This window comes from Pantherophis guttatus, chromosome 7, assembly GCF_059756535.1.
Source record: "Pantherophis guttatus breed Tessera chromosome 7, ASM5975653v1, whole genome shotgun sequence".
NCBI classification, from domain to species: Eukaryota; Metazoa; Chordata; class Lepidosauria; order Squamata; family Colubridae; genus Pantherophis; species Pantherophis guttatus.
Window position 1 is genome coordinate 1356630 of NC_142069.1, and position 15156 is coordinate 1371785.

The 15156-nt window shown below is 45.9% G+C and overlaps 1 protein-coding gene across 2 annotated transcripts in view; it reads right to left on the reverse strand.

Annotated features, from left to right (window-relative positions):
• LOC117656814 (src substrate cortactin) overlaps window positions 1-14850 on the reverse strand; it is a 57728-nt gene extending 42878 nt beyond the window's left edge. For both annotated transcript variants that reach the window (XM_087873549.1, XM_060689278.2), the window contains exons 1-8: window positions 14577-14850; window positions 10044-10325; window positions 8416-8568; window positions 6844-6999; window positions 5895-6035; window positions 4905-5027; window positions 3965-4078; window positions 2812-3214 (exon numbers count right to left, since the gene is read on the reverse strand). In XM_087873549.1, the coding sequence (XP_087729675.1) occupies window positions 2812-3214; window positions 3965-4078; window positions 4905-5027; window positions 5895-6035; window positions 6844-6999; window positions 8416-8568; window positions 10044-10133 (1180 nt within the window). In that variant the 5' untranslated portion in view covers window positions 10134-10325; window positions 14577-14850. The remainder of the gene's footprint in view (window positions 1-2811; window positions 3215-3964; window positions 4079-4904; window positions 5028-5894; window positions 6036-6843; window positions 7000-8415; window positions 8569-10043; window positions 10326-14576) is intronic.
• Between the last annotated feature and the right edge of the window lie 306 nt (window positions 14851-15156).

The window sequence follows — 15156 nt, forward strand, 5'->3', positions numbered from 1 at the left end:
AAAATCCTGAAGGCTGCCACGGGCACAACCGACATGTTGGGCTGTTCCTGAGCAGGGGATACTGACACGGTGTCAGAGCATAGTAGGATGTGCATAGTAGCATCATAATACATAGTAGTATGGTAACAGAGGACCTGACTTAGATGAGGGGATAGAAGGGAAACAAATCTGCAGGTGACACTAAGCTAGCGGGAACAGCCAACACCCCAGAAGACAAGCTCAGGATCCAAAAAGATCTTGACAGACTTGAACAATGGGCTCCAAGATCACCGCAGATGGGGACTGCAGCCAAGAAATTAAAAGACGCTTGCTCCTGGGGAGGAAAGCCATGGCAAATCTAGACAGCATACTAAAATGCAGAGACATCACCCTGCCAACAGAAGTGCGTATGGTCAAGGCTCTGGTTTTCCCAGTTGCAATGGATGGCTGTGAGAGTTGGACCATAAGGAAGGCTGAGCGCCAAAGAATGGAGGCCTTTGAACTCTGGTGCTGGAGAAGACTCCTGCGAGTCCCTTGGACTGCAAGGCGATCCAACCAGTCAGTCTTAGAGGAGATCAACCCTGACTGCTCTTTAGGAGGCCAGATCCTGAAGAGGAAACTCAAATTTTGGCCACTAGTGAGAAGGAAGGACTCCCTGGAGAAGAGCCTCATGCTGGGAAAGATGGAGGGCAAAAGAAGGAGGGGACGGCAGAGAACGAGGTGGCTGGATGGAGTCCCTGAAGCAGCTGGCGTGAGCTTAAATGGACTCCAGAGGATGACAGAGGACAGGAAGGCAAGTTTTCCATGGAGTCGCGATGGGTCGGACTCAACTTCGTAACTAACAACAACAATAATCCAACAACATGAAGTTTAATGTGGAGAAAAGCAAGGTTTTACACTTGGGCAGGAAAAAAACCCAAAGGTACAAGTACAGATTAGGCGAAACCTGGCACAAAAACTGTGAGAGGGACCTTGGAATCCTAGAGGACGATCCCTTAAACGTGAGCCAGCCGTGTGCAGCAGCAGCAGCCAAAAAAGATAATATAATCCTTGGTTGTATAAAGAGAGGGAGAGAATCAAAAACACATGAAGTATTAGAACCGCTTTATAAAGCCTTAGTAAGGCCACACCTGGAATACTTGCATCCAGTTTTGCTCACGTTACACAAAAGATCTTGAGACCTTGGAAAAAGTGCAGAGAGGCACGAGAAAGATGATTAGGGGGCTGGAGGCTAAAACCTATAAAGAACGGCTGGAGGATTTGGGTTTGGCCAGTCTAGAGAAAAGAAGGACTAAGGGGGACATTCCAGCAGCATTCCAGTATTTGAGGGGCTGCCACAAAGAAGAGGGGGTCAGTCTATTCTCCAAAGCACCAGAAGGCAGGACAAGAAACAATGAATGGAGGCTAAAAAGGGTAGAAGCAACCTGGAATTAAGGAGAAACTTCCTAACAGTGAGGACAATTAACTAGTGGAACTCCTTGCCACCAGAAGTTGTGGGAGCTTCATCACTGGAGGTTTTCAAGAAGAGACTGGACAGCCATTTGTCTGAAATAGCACAGGGTCTCCTGCTTGAGAAGTGGGTTGGACTAGAAGACCTCCAAGGCCCCTGCCAGCTCTATTCCGATTGAATGGTTGACATTTTACAATCAATCAAAATGTGGGGATGAGTGTTGCTAACAGCCTAACCAGAAAAAAGCACCAGCTGATGGAGAATCTATCCAGGTTATCTCGGGAATAGAATGAGGATCCCTGGGAACAGACATACTTTCATTACTGGGTTTGCTCTCTATTTATATACTTATTAGCTTGCCTTGTCAGTGTTCCTGGGACTGTTCTTGGTTCCTTCATTAGTGTGGTGACCCCGACTCCCAAGCCTGTCCTAACAGAGGAAGAGGACTCAGAAGGTGATGGGGACGAACTGACAAGGCCTCCCTCTCCAGGACCCTCCTCTCTGGCAATGCCTTAGGTTCCATCCGAAGGCCAAGAGGAACAGCCTGGGATATGCCAGGAGGAAAGCATATCAGAACAACAACAGATAGGGAGCGAGGATGATGAATCCTGGCTTGATCCCAGGCAGCGTCGGAGGGAGAAGCGTGCACAGCAACGGAAGAGGCGTGGGAGGGCCAGAGATTGAGCTGAGTCACTGAGCCACACCCCATAAGGAATAAAAGTGGGTGGGATTGCTCTTCAGGCTTTGTGATGGTCAAAGTTAAAAACCTGAGTCTCACATCGCGTTACCTGGAATCTGGCTTGTACATCTTTGGATTGGACCTTGGCTAAACTCTTGTTTCGTGGATTACTTTTTGCTACTGGACCGGACTGAGGATAAACTCTCTCTTGCTTACTGTGAGTGAAAATTGACTTGGCAGGCATTACGCAGTTTACTGCCAAAACTCTTATCTGCAAGGGTTTCTAGTCTAATTGCTTAATAAAATCTTGGCAGGCGCGCCTGGTGGTGTGTTTGCCTGTGTGGGGACGGGGGACAGAACAATTAGACTGTTGTTTATTGGACTGAATTGGTAAACTCCTTGAATCCAGCAGTAAACAATACCCCAATTAGGAATCACCAACTCAGACAAACAATCAAACAGTAAACAATAGCCTGATCACGAAGAACACTGCCACTAGTATGTAAACAGAGAGCAAACCTCCCTTCCAGCACTGATGTTGTTCCCTAGTTGGGTTATAAAATGTCTGCAAGAGAATCACCCAGCTCAGAGAGCAACCAAGGACCCCACATTTCAACCCTGAGCTACAAATATTCTCTTCTGTTACTTTGATTCCTTCAGGAGGACGTCGCTGCTTCCTTACAGATGGGTTTTTTCCTCTGACCTTGCGTGGTAGAAGCGTCGTCAGGCGGGCTCTCCGGTGGCGCATCCCCCTTCTGCCGCAGCTGGGCGTTCTCTGCTTGGACAGCCTCGTAACTGGCATGGAGGTCCTGCTCTGCTTTCTGAAGCTCGACCATCTCCTCGTTCTTCTCGGCCACCTCCAGGGCGTGCCTGGCCTCCTCGGCCTGCCTCTCCTGCTCTCGCTCGGCCTGGGCTGCTCTCGCCTGGGCCAGCTCTTGGCTCAGCTCTTGAACCTCCTCCTGGCTCTGCTGGAAGGCCGTCTTCTGCTTGGCCAGCTCCAGCTCCAGCCTCCTGACCAGGTTTAGGGATTCCTCCTGGGCAGAAGCCAGGGTGCTTCTGGAGGTGTCCAGCTCTGCTTCTGCCTTTTGCAGCTTCTCCAGGAGATTCTAGGGAAGAGAAAGACGGAAGCGTGGAGCTCAGCCAGAGATAGGAAGGACACCATCTTCATTGAGGAGAAGACAACAGAAAATGGACAGCAGAGGAATTCTGGTGGGGGGAGGGAATCAGTCATTTCCCCCTCTTAGGTGGGGTTATATGTGGGGGTAGAAGAAGGGAGCTATGCGCATAGAAGTTGCAAAAGCCAGATTGCTGGATGGATGGATGGTTTACTCCACATCCTGACAATGGAGCCAAGACGACCCAGGGAGGAAATATCAAATCCAGGAAAACTGTTGCCTCTAATGTAAATGAGTTTTCTTAAAAAGATATTTTACGACACAATAGAAGTTTTTTTAAAAAAATGAAAACTAATATAAAAATCAGAAAAAGGGATTTTTTTTTAAAAAAAAAAAAAAAAGGAAGGAAAGATAGAACGTTGCCTCTTCCTTGCATCAAGGAATTGCCACCTCTTTCCCCTCTAACCCTTTCTAATCCTTAAATCCCTAAATCACCAGCTCCGTCTTTTTGTTCTTTCAGCAAAAAGTCCAGCTCTAGGTTTCCATTTTTTAAAAAACAAAGTCTTAAATGTTTGTTTGTTTGTTTGTTTCCCTGACCGCACGATCATGTTAAAAACTTGGATTTGCTTTATTTAAAAGTCAGGAAGTAATTCTGCTCCTGGATGTGTGCATTTTTTTTTTTTTTTGCAAACCGAAATTGCAATAAAAGGCGATTCTTGTCGGGATACCCAGGGGCGATACCTGCTTTTCTTCCTGAGAGCTGTTCAGTTCCTGCTGCAGCAATTCGACCACCTGCGTCCGGCCCAGCAAAGCCTCCTCCTGTTCTTCCACCTTCCGCTGCAGCTGCCTCAGATTCTATTGTGGGGGAGGGAGGAAAGAGAGACCCCAAAAGGCCCAGGTTCAAAAGCCACAAGACTAAAATACAGATTTCTCACTGCCGGCTTTGCCTCTGGCCAGATATAAGGAGTCCTCGGCTTACGACCACAACTGAGCCCAAAATTTCTGTGGTTAAGTGAGACCTTTGTTCAGTGAGTTTTGTCAAGAGGAACTGGCAGAGACATGGTAACAAGGCCAGCCAATGAATAGGCATAGCAACTAAGTCAGCCAATTGGGAGCTGAGACGGACTGGAGCTCTCAGGGCGTGTCTTAGTCTGCAGCTTCTGAGTCTGTGCAGAGAAACTGAAACTAGTCTGCTGCTGGAACTGAAAGCAATCTCTCCTCTGCCTGTGAATCTGCTGTTGGTATTGTAAATTTACTTCATGTATTATTGTGTATATAAAGAAGTTAATGAATCCTGCTGCATCGGTCTGCCTGTGTGTGCTTTCTGGATTTAATTTCTGCAAGAAACTCTGACATGCTTTGCCCCGTTTTACGACCTTCCTTGCCACAGTGGTTACGTGAATCGTTGCAGTTGGTAACTCAGTCCTTAAGCGAATCCGGCTTCCCTGTGGACTTTGTCAGAAGGTCGCAAAAGGGGATCACGTGACACACACACAGGGATGCTGCAACCGTCATAAATAGGAGCCAGTTGCTGAGCGTCCGAATTTTGATCCTGTGACTATGGGGATGCTGCAATGGTCGTAAATGTGAAACAAAGTTGTCACTTTTTTCAGTGCCATTGTAACTCTGAGTGGCCCCTACTACCTGTAAATCTTTGGCAGTTTTCCCGAAGCCAACCCACCTGCTGCATTTCTGCTTCGCGGGCCGACCAGGCCTCTACCTGGTGGATTTCTGCCTGATGCTGGAGAGCCTGTTCTTCGCGGAGTGACTCTTTCTCCAGCACTTCCCTTTGAAGGGAGCTGATCTGCCGAGAGAAGAATGAAATAAAATGAGGATTATAATGGGGGAAGCCTCAGGAGAGTCGCTGGAGCCCCTGGGGCAGAAAAGAGACAATGCTAAAATAATCCCTTTCCATGGGCAGCCTGGAAGTTGGGAAAATGCTTTTGGTTCAAATGTACCAGGCACCTGGAGGCGAAACTCTCCCACGCAGGGTTATCTCTCATTCACCAGGTGCCTCGTGAGAGGCTGAGGCTCTTCTTTTCTGCATTATTATATTCACATCCCACCTTTATTCTTTCTACAGATAAGGTGGGGAAGATGTCCAACGCACCTTCCTCCTTCTTCTGTTGTCCCCACAACAACAACCCTGTGAGGTGGGTTGGCAGAGAGAGAGAGAGAAGGTGATTGGGCTAAAGGCACCCAGGTGGCTTTCACGCCTAAGGCGGGACTAGAACTCACCATCTCCTGGTGATTGACCCAAAGTCACACGGTCAATTCTCATCTCTAATGAAGGACTAGAACTCACCATCTCCTGGTGATTGGCCATCACAATCCTGGTGATTGGCCCAAAGTCACCCACCTGGCTTTCATGCCTAAGGCAGGACTAGAATTCACATTCTCCTGCTCTCTAGCCTGGTGCCTTAACCACGAGACCAAAACTGGCAACATGCTTCAGCAGGCAACTTTGGACCACAATTTCAAACTGTGTATGGAAACACCAAAGCATTGCTGGACAAGTTATAGGAATTTCACAGGAGAAGAGAAAACACCTAGTAATCTATAATGTACAGTCATTGGTTTTATGGTTCCCTTGCCAATATTAGCCTGAGAAGATCTCAAGAGGTCAGAAAACCCCCCAAAAAAGCCCAGATGGGCATCGCGGATTCCCCACCTGGGCCTGGGCATCCCCGAGTCTTCCCGTCGCTTCCTCCAGCTGCCCTCGGAGTTCCGTCACCGTTTCTTCCTGCTCCTGAAGCTGCCTCCTGAGGACGCCCGTCTCGTCCACCGTCCCGTCGCTTAGGCCATGGTCACCCTGATAGCACCGAAGACAGGCATGAGTTTTGGGAGAAGATTTAGGCAGTCCTGGACTTTTCAAAAGTTGTCATGTTTTAACAGATTAACAAAGTTGGAAGGGACCTTATAGGTCATCTAGTCCAACCCCCCCCCACCCACCCACCCAAGCAGGAGACCCTACACCATTTTTGACAAAGGGCAGCCCAGTCTCTTCTTGAAAGCCTCCAGTGATGAAGCTCCCACAACTTCTGTTCCATGGGTTGATTGCTCTCACGGTCAGAAAATTTCTCCTTATTTCCAGGTTGAATCTCTCCTTGGTCAGTTTCCATCCATTATTCCTTGTCTGACCTTCAGATGTTTTGGAAAATAACTTGAGCCCCTTCCTCCTCTCTGGGGCAGCCCCTCAAATATTGGAACCCTGCTCTCAGGTCTCCCCTGGTCCTTCTCTTCACCAGACTAGCCAGGCCCAGTTCCTGCAACCGTTCTTTATATGTTTGAGCCTCCAGTCCTCTAATCATCCTGGTTGCTCTTCTCTGCACTTTTTCTAGCGTCTCAACATCTTTTTTATAGCATGGCGACCAAAACTGGATGCAGGATTCTAGGTGTCCTGAATCCATGTCTTTATTGGCAGGGATAAGTTTGCCAGTGGAAGTGGGCAGAGGGTCTGTGGACGGGAAGGGGCTACGTGGCTGAATGGGACTCTCTCACTCAGCCAAGAAGCTAAGAAAGACATTCGCAGGACAGCCACTCCCTCCTCCCACGTGGGACGTTTTGGACGCCCGGCTTGGAGGTGGTGCCTTGGTCCCTGCGGAGGGGAGGGGGCTCACCTGGACAGGAGGCGGGGGCCCTTCCGGCTGCCCCTCGGCAGGTGGTGCCCTTCCCTGGGCCGTCAGCTCCTCGATGCGCTTGTTCAGGTTGGCCACCTTCACTTTAGCCTGCAGCTTCAGCTTCAGCAGTTTCGCATCGGCTGCCTGCCTCTCCTCCTGCAGGGGAACCACGACGTCACACACAGGGCCAGAGCTACGGGGGCGTGAGGGGCAGGGGTGACCCTTGCAGGAGGATGCCCGGAGGGGTTTGTGGAAGAGAGCTGTCCTCTGCATCAGGTGAACAAAAGATTCAGGGAAGCCCTTTCGGCCCAGAAGGGAAAGCTCATTTCCTGGGGGTGTTTGGGGGCGATTCCTGCAGGGCCAGGTTACTTCCCCTCTCTTGTGTATTTATTGATGGATTTATATCCCACCTTTATTACTTTTACAAATGACTCAAGGTGAGAACATACCCAGCACACCTTCCTCCAATCTTCCCTCCCGTAAGGTGGGTTGAGCTGAGAGAGGAGGACTGGCCCAAAGTCACCCAGCCGGCTTTCCTGCCTAAAGTAGGACTAGAACTCACCGTCTGCTAATGATTGGCCCAGAGTCAGCCAGCCAGCTCTCATGTCTAAAGTAGGACTAGAATTCACCGTCTCCTGGTGATTGACTCAAGTCACCTAGCCGGCTTTATTTATGGCATTTTTTTTTTTTTTTTACTAAAACCAGTATTTACTTCTCTTTTTCTGCAAGAACACCTCATAGCAAACCGAGGATCTACTTAAACAATCATGGTATTCATTTAACAAGTGCCACACAAAAGGCCATCCAATCAGGTCCGGTCACTTGATGACCTGCTCTACGACCATCACAACTTACGATCGGAATAGGCAGGCTCCATTACAGTCCTAAGTTAAGGACCCCCTGCGGCTGAACTAAAAATGTAATAATTTTACAGTTGCCAAACACTTCGCGCAAAAAATTTCTAGCCCATTTTTTTAAAAAAAATTCCTTCTAGGGAATTGCTTTTCAGCTTTTAAATATAGCAAGCCCACCCATGCTAATTTTCCTATGTTTCCCCCCGCCCCACTTTCCCCAAAGTGCAGCAGGAAATAGTGGAGCAACCTTGTCCAAGTGTAGCAGCCCAGTTGGGGGCCAGATGCAGCCCATTGCTGATGGCTGCTAAAACTCCCATCCCACCCACCCATTAACTCGTTTAAGTTCATCCTTTATTCCAGGGGTCTCCAACCTTGGCAACTTTAAGACTTGTGGACTTCAACTCCCAGAATTCCTCAGCCAGCTTTGCTCCACAAATCTTAAAGTTGCCAAGGTTGGAGACCCCTGCTTTATTCAATACAGGGCATTTGTTGCCAAAAACCAGAAGTAAACACTGGTTATCATAAATATAGCCAGTTGAATGAATTTGAGCCAATCACCAGGAGATCGGGAGTTCTAGTCCCGGCTTAGGCATGAAAGCCAACTGGGTGACTTTGGGCCATTCCCCAGGAGGCTGTGAGTTCTAGTCCCACCTTAACACACACACACACAAACGGAAGCTCCTGTCCAGGAGAAAGAGGGCGTCTGCTTTCCACCCACCTGAAGCGTGGCCTCCTTCTGATGGAGCTGAGCGTCCTTCTCCCGCACCAGGGTCTTCAGCTGTGCCACCAGCTTCTCCATGTGGGCCAGCCGTTCCAGGACGTCTTCTGGGGTCTCCTCCCCATTCTGCTGGCTGGATTCAAACTCCGGTCCCTGCAGAGGAGGAGAAAAAAAAAATGGGAAGCAGAAGCCCTTAAGTCACCCCTGTAGCTTTTCAAGCTCTCGGTCCCCAAACAAGGGTTGGTGTCACATGAATGTCCGAGAAGGGACTCGCCATTCATTTAGTGCTCCTGGGGGGGTTAAGATGCAAAGGAGGCCAGACGCTTTGGCTGTCGCTTTTGTGAAAGGCCCAAACCCAGTGGTGAAATCCAATTTTTTTTATTATCGGTTCTGTGGACGTGGCTTGGTGGGTGTGGCAGGGGAAGGATATTGCAAAATCCCCATTCCCACCCCACTCCTGGGGGAAGGAGATTGCAAAATCTCCATTCCCACCCCACTCCTGGGGGAAGGAGATTGCAAAATCTCCATTCCCACCCCACTCTGGGGCCAGCCAGAGGTGGTATTTGCCGGTTCTCTGAACTACTCAAAATTTCCGCTACCAGTTCTCCAGAACCTGTCAGAACCTGCTGGATTTCACCCCTGGGTCAACCTCTATATTCTGCCACAAATGACCAAGTCTCAAAGATTTAAAAACCTATCTGTTTCCTCCGAAGCTGAGGGCTAAGATGACTAAATTAAACTAAAAATTAAAATTAAATATAAATGTGGAATAGGTTGCCTGTTACAGATTATTAAGTGGTGCTAACTGGTGCTTTATTTATTTATCATCTTTTAACGACCCCATAATCCTTTGCGGGGTGAAGTCAGGGCAACTGAATGGAGGTAGCAGAGTGTTTTACTGGCCGGATGCCCTTCCTGTCACCAATGCAGTGTTTTGTTCAGCAGATCTATTCTCATTGTGCCCAGTAGACAGAAATATCTGCCTCTACCTAGAATTGAACTCACAGCCTCCAGATTGCGAGGCGAGAGCTCCACCACCAGGCCACCGCATCACTGCTTTATTTATCCTATGTATATAGGTTGCCCTTTATTTATACTCGTATATGTTGCCCATCTCACTGATAAGGTGACTCTGGGCAGCTCCAGTTGACTCAAGATCGTTTTATCTCTAGTTAATTAATTTAAAGTGTTTATACAGCCACTCAGTTTTATAGCTGTTGCTTTGTCAATGTTCCACCATCCAATTGACTCAAGAACAATTAAGAATGCTGGCTTTGAATAAAAGGAGGCCTGTAATTGTAGGTTGACTTGCATCAAAGCAAGGAGAGATTAAGAAGAAATTTCTTTGAAGTGGGAACAATTAACCAGTGGAACAGCTTGCCACCAGAAGTTGTGGATGCTGCATCACTGGAGGTTTTTAAGAAGAGACTGGGCAGCCACTTCTCTCAAATTGTACAGGATTTCGTGCTTGAGCAGGGGGTTGGACTAGAAGACCTCCAAGGTCCCTTCCAGCTCTCTTCTGATTGAAACTGTGGGTGCTCCATTACTGGAGGCTTCTAAGAAGAGATTGGGTTGGATTGGGCAACTTTCTCTTGCCAAACTGGTCCGGGACAGAACAGGCGACTTACAGCGGGGGACGGTGCCGTCCCGCCATCTTCTCCTTCCCCAGAGAGCTCGTGCAGGACAGTGCTGGCCAGCCCCGACAAACGGCTGAGCATCTTCACCCTCCAGGCAACCAGCGGCACAGGGGGAGGAGGAGGAGGAGGTCGGCTGGAGCATAAAAGGAGCACAGAAGGTCCAGAGAAGGAAGGAGTCACAGCTTGCAAGCCGCCGGGGTCTCCGATAGGCTGCCCAGGTGCACGTTGGTTTCTTCCTTGGCGGGCACTCAGCTGCTTTGGCCGTTAGTTTTTCTGCAACAACAATCATAATTTAACCCAAAGTAAAAGCTAACACACTACACAGCTCTGTGTTTATGTCCCAGAGTAAAAGATATCCTGTGCACATCCTTAGAAAACATAGAAGAAAACATGCAACTCAGCCTTTGTTTGGATCATTTATTCACTTTCGGTTTCTACAGCCACCCCAACTCAGCCAAGTGACTCTGGGTGAAATGTGCCCATTGCCCAGGGGAAAAAAGACCCAGGGGTCCTGGAAAAAACATTCCGGCAAATCAGTGTTTGGGAAGCCTGCAATGAATGCACAAACACTTGGCAGCCATTTCGTGAGAGCGCCCGCAAGGCGCTCCCCGAATCCCATCCATTCTGTGCTCTCACGCTGCCAACGCTAGGTAAAAGAGCCATCACCGGGAAGGGACGTTCTAACACGGTTAAACTGCCAGAATCCTGAAGAGTCACAGTACTATGTTTTGGAAGCAGAGGAAGTTCCAAGCAAGGCGCTAGTCCTCATGAGATCTGAGTCATGTAATCTCACAGAGGGCTTCAAAGCAAAGAACAGAGTCAGCTTTTAAGTCGCTGCTAAAGCCAGGATTCAAACTGTCACATCATTCAAATGAGGTATAAGTGGCACAGGAGTATCATACACCGTTCATGCCTCCCAATCAATTCCAATAGGAATCGATTGATAAAAAGCCTTCAAGTTAATGAACTAGCCCTAGTCCCAATCTGAGTATGGCCCTAAAGGAACAGATGTGCAAGGGGGCACATATGGTCCATGCCATTTATTTGAGTATATGGTCATACACAAATTGGGACTAGGGCCAGATCATTACCTTGAGGGTCAGAATGCTTTCTATAAATTGATAGAAAAGGAAGGTATGAGGAGTAATCTGTCTGTCTGTCTGTCTACATCTATCTATCTTTTCTATCTTTTCTATCTTTTCTATCTTTTCTATCTTTTCTAACTTTTCTTTCTTTCTATCTATCTATCTATCTATCTATCTATCTATCTATCTATCTATCTATCTATCTATCTATCTATCTATCTATCTATCTATCTATCTATCTATCTATCTATCTATCTATCTATCTATCTATCTATCTATCTATCTATCTATCATCTATATCAGTAGTGGGTTTCCAAAAATGTTGCTACCAGTTCTGTGGATGTGGCTTGGTGGGTGTGGTAAATTCCTGGAGCAAATTTTTTTCCTTGTGCTAATCAAGCTATGCTGAAAATGAAAGTAAAGCAGGCTGTCTGCGGTTTACTGCAATGCAAAATTAGGCAGAGGCAGAGGGAAATTTCTTTTTCTTCTTTTTCCTCATTAAAAAAGGTAGGTACAAACAATGGAAAATTTAGGGCAAAAGAGGAGAGTTCAAGATTTTAAAACACAAAAGAAAAAAAGGAGAAAGAAAAAGACAAAAATAAAAATGGGGAGAAAAAGAAATGAAAGAGAAAGATGTTATACATATTTAGAATTGAAATATGAATAGTAGTAAGAAATAAATGGGAAATCATGATTGTAAAAATGAAATGAATAATAATTGGAATGTCTGTCTTTGTATTTTTGAAATCTAGACAATGATAAGGTTTTTTTTTTTTTTTTTTAGAAATATGTATAAACTGTAAATTGAAATACCTTTAATGGTATATGGTGGTGAAAGTAAAAACGGTTTAAGTTGTAGCTTGGATAACAGCTAGAACATTTTAAAATTTAATTAGGGAAATTGTAACAATTGAAATATTTTTAATTATATATTGCGATGAAAGTAGAAATGATTAAGTTGTGATTTGGAGGATTATATGGGCAAAACTATTTGGGTTATTGGGAGAGTTTAAAATGTGAAAATGAGTAACATAACGGGAAAGCTCTATTTAACTAGGGAATTGTAATAATTGAGATGCTATTAATTGTATATTGTGTTGAAAGCAGAAATGGTTAAGTTGTGGTTTGGAGAAATATATGGGGGAAATATATATATGGTTTATTATTATTGGTAAATATAATTAATTGATTTGTAAGAAATTGGATTGCATGGAAATAATTGGAATATTCATGTTCATATTGATTAATATACAAAAAAGGTAGTTATATAACTAATTGGTTTATATTAAAATGTTGAATTTGTATTAAACAACTGTAATATTACATAATTAAACAATGTGAGGATGGATATAAAAAATAGATGACAATGGGAAAGGGTATAATATAGAAGAGAAGAGAAAAATTGAATTTGATTAAGATTAGAGATGAGGATGAAGAGTAATATTGGTTTTTTTTAAAAAATAGATGAGGAATATGGCAAAAAGGAAATATAGAAATTGTAAATTTAATTGAAATGGCTAAACACTGTTTAAATTTGTGAACTCTGTTCAAACAAATACTCTGTTCAAAGAAAATACATTGTATGTTTGTAGGTGTGTTTGCCTAAAAAATAAAAAAAAAATTATAAAAAAAAACAAAACAAAAAAGGTAAGTGCGTCTTATACTCCGTACGGTAGATTGTTGGGCTGAATCTTTAAACTGCTTAGAGAGGGCTGGAAAGCAGTGGGAAGTGGTATATAAGTTTAATTGCTATTGCTATTGTCCTTCCATCCTTCCTTCCTTCCATCCCTCCCTCCTTTCCTTCAGGTTGATTCAGCCTTCCATCCTTCCGAGGTGGGTAAAATGAGGACCCAGATTGTTGGGGGCAATTATGCTGACTCTGTAAACCGCTTACAGAGGGCTGGAAACCACCGTGAAGCGGTATGTAAGTCTAAGGGCTATTGCTATGTATCTATCTATATCTATATCTAATCTAATCTATACATATACATACACATACACATACATGCACATATATACATATACATACATACATACATATATATATGTATATATGTATTTTTCTCTCAGCCAGGTTTTTCCTACATAAATCAAGATCTTTATACAGCCATAGTTCAGTGAAATCTCATTCACTAGTTTCTAGGCTTTATCAGACAGCAAACCAGCATTTTGCTATCTGTTGCGAGACTTAAGGGAGTTAAATGCTGGTTTGCTGTCTGATAAAGCCTAGAAACTAGTGAATGAGATTTCACTGAACTATGGCTGTATAAAGATCTTGATTTACGTAGGAAAAACCTGGCTGAGAGAAAAATACACATAAAGACCTACGAAAAGAGAATAATATATTTGCTGATAAAGAAATAAAGGGAGACTAGAATAGATCTATTTCAATAGCTTGAAAATAGATCTATACTCGCCTCCCTTTATTTCTTTATCAGCAAATATAAATTTGGTATAAAAATGGCTTGTCGTGAATGCGACGGATTGGAGCTGAAAGACGAAAGGGAAAGAGGATGCTCCCTCCCATATTGGGGTAGACCAGGTGCTGCGACAGAAAAACACTTAAGAGATAGATAGATAGATAGATAGATAGATAGATAGATAGATAGATAGATAGATAGATAGATAGATAGATAGATAGATAGATAATAAATAAATGATTAATAGAGGTAGAGATACTATTGATTATAGATAGATAGATAGATGGATAGATAGATAATAAATGATTAATAGAGGTAGATAGAGATACTATTGATTATACATAGATAAATAATGATTGATAGAGATAGATAAATAGAGATACTATTGATAGATAGATAGATAGTTGTTTTCTGAGGTTTTCGCGGGTGTTTGTATGTAGGTCTTTGGTTATTCGGGTTTTCTCCCACATAAAATTGGAAGTATCTGATAGATAGAGATAGATAGATAGAGAGATAGATAGATAGATAGATAGAGATAGAGAAAGAGAGATGGAAGGGAGGGAGGGAGGAGGGGCTCCTGGGGGCTCCTGGTTCTTTCCTTGCAGACCTTTCACGACCCAACTAGGTCACCTCATCCGTCCAAGAAGGGGGTGGGGGTGGGGGGAGGGGCGGCCGAAGGCTTCTAAGCTGCTGTCTGGGCAGCAGGAGGCGGACGTCTCCAGGGGGCACCCCGAGGTCCACAAGCCGGTCCCCGCCGAGACCCTCCTCCCCCCGCTCCTCCGAGGGGCTCCTAGGGTGCTTTTATCAACCTGCAGGACGGAGGGGGGGGGTGAGAGAAAGACGCTGCACCGGTTGGGTCTCGGCCTGCAGAGCCGGTGGGCGCTCCGAGCTCTTCGAGGGCAAAGCAGGCCGGAGTCCAACCGGGGCTCCTGAAGAGTTGAGGCCTGCGCCGCCGCCCAGACGATTGAAAGGGGGGAGATTTGAGGCTGAGAGAATCGGCGACCCCGGGCGAGACTCACCGCTCCGACGCGCCGCCGGGTTCCGGCCACATCAGCACCGGAAGCGCCCCGGTCTCCGGCCTCTCGGCACTTCCGGCTGCCTCACTTCCAATCCCCCGCCTCTTTCTCTCCGATCTCGGCCAATAGGAATGGGTAATAGTTGAGACAGACAGGTTCTTTGTCCAATCGCTCGGCGCGGCTTGGGCTGTTGCTGTGGTTTCGCGGAGGAGAAGGGCGGTCCGGGTCACGCCTCTTTTTCCACCAATGAGCAAACGCGACTTGGGCGCCGCCCTGCCCGCACCAAAACAAACCAAAGGAAGCCAATGGGAAGAAGCGCTCGTGCCGCTCGGAACCAATCGGCGCCCGCGCCGCCTGGAAGAAGGGACCAATCGGAGTCTGAGGGGGCGGGGGCAGAAAAAAGTTAAACCGTCCCCGTCCAGTGGAGGGGGAGGGCATCGATTTGCATATGGTAATTTATGTTAATGTTTGAGGTCTCGCCTGCAGCATTCAATGAATGAAAGAAGCGGAGAAAGGCAGAAAAGCTTTTAATCCTTTTTTATGTTAATTTTTTTATTTTTTTTAAATGTATTTAACAATTTTC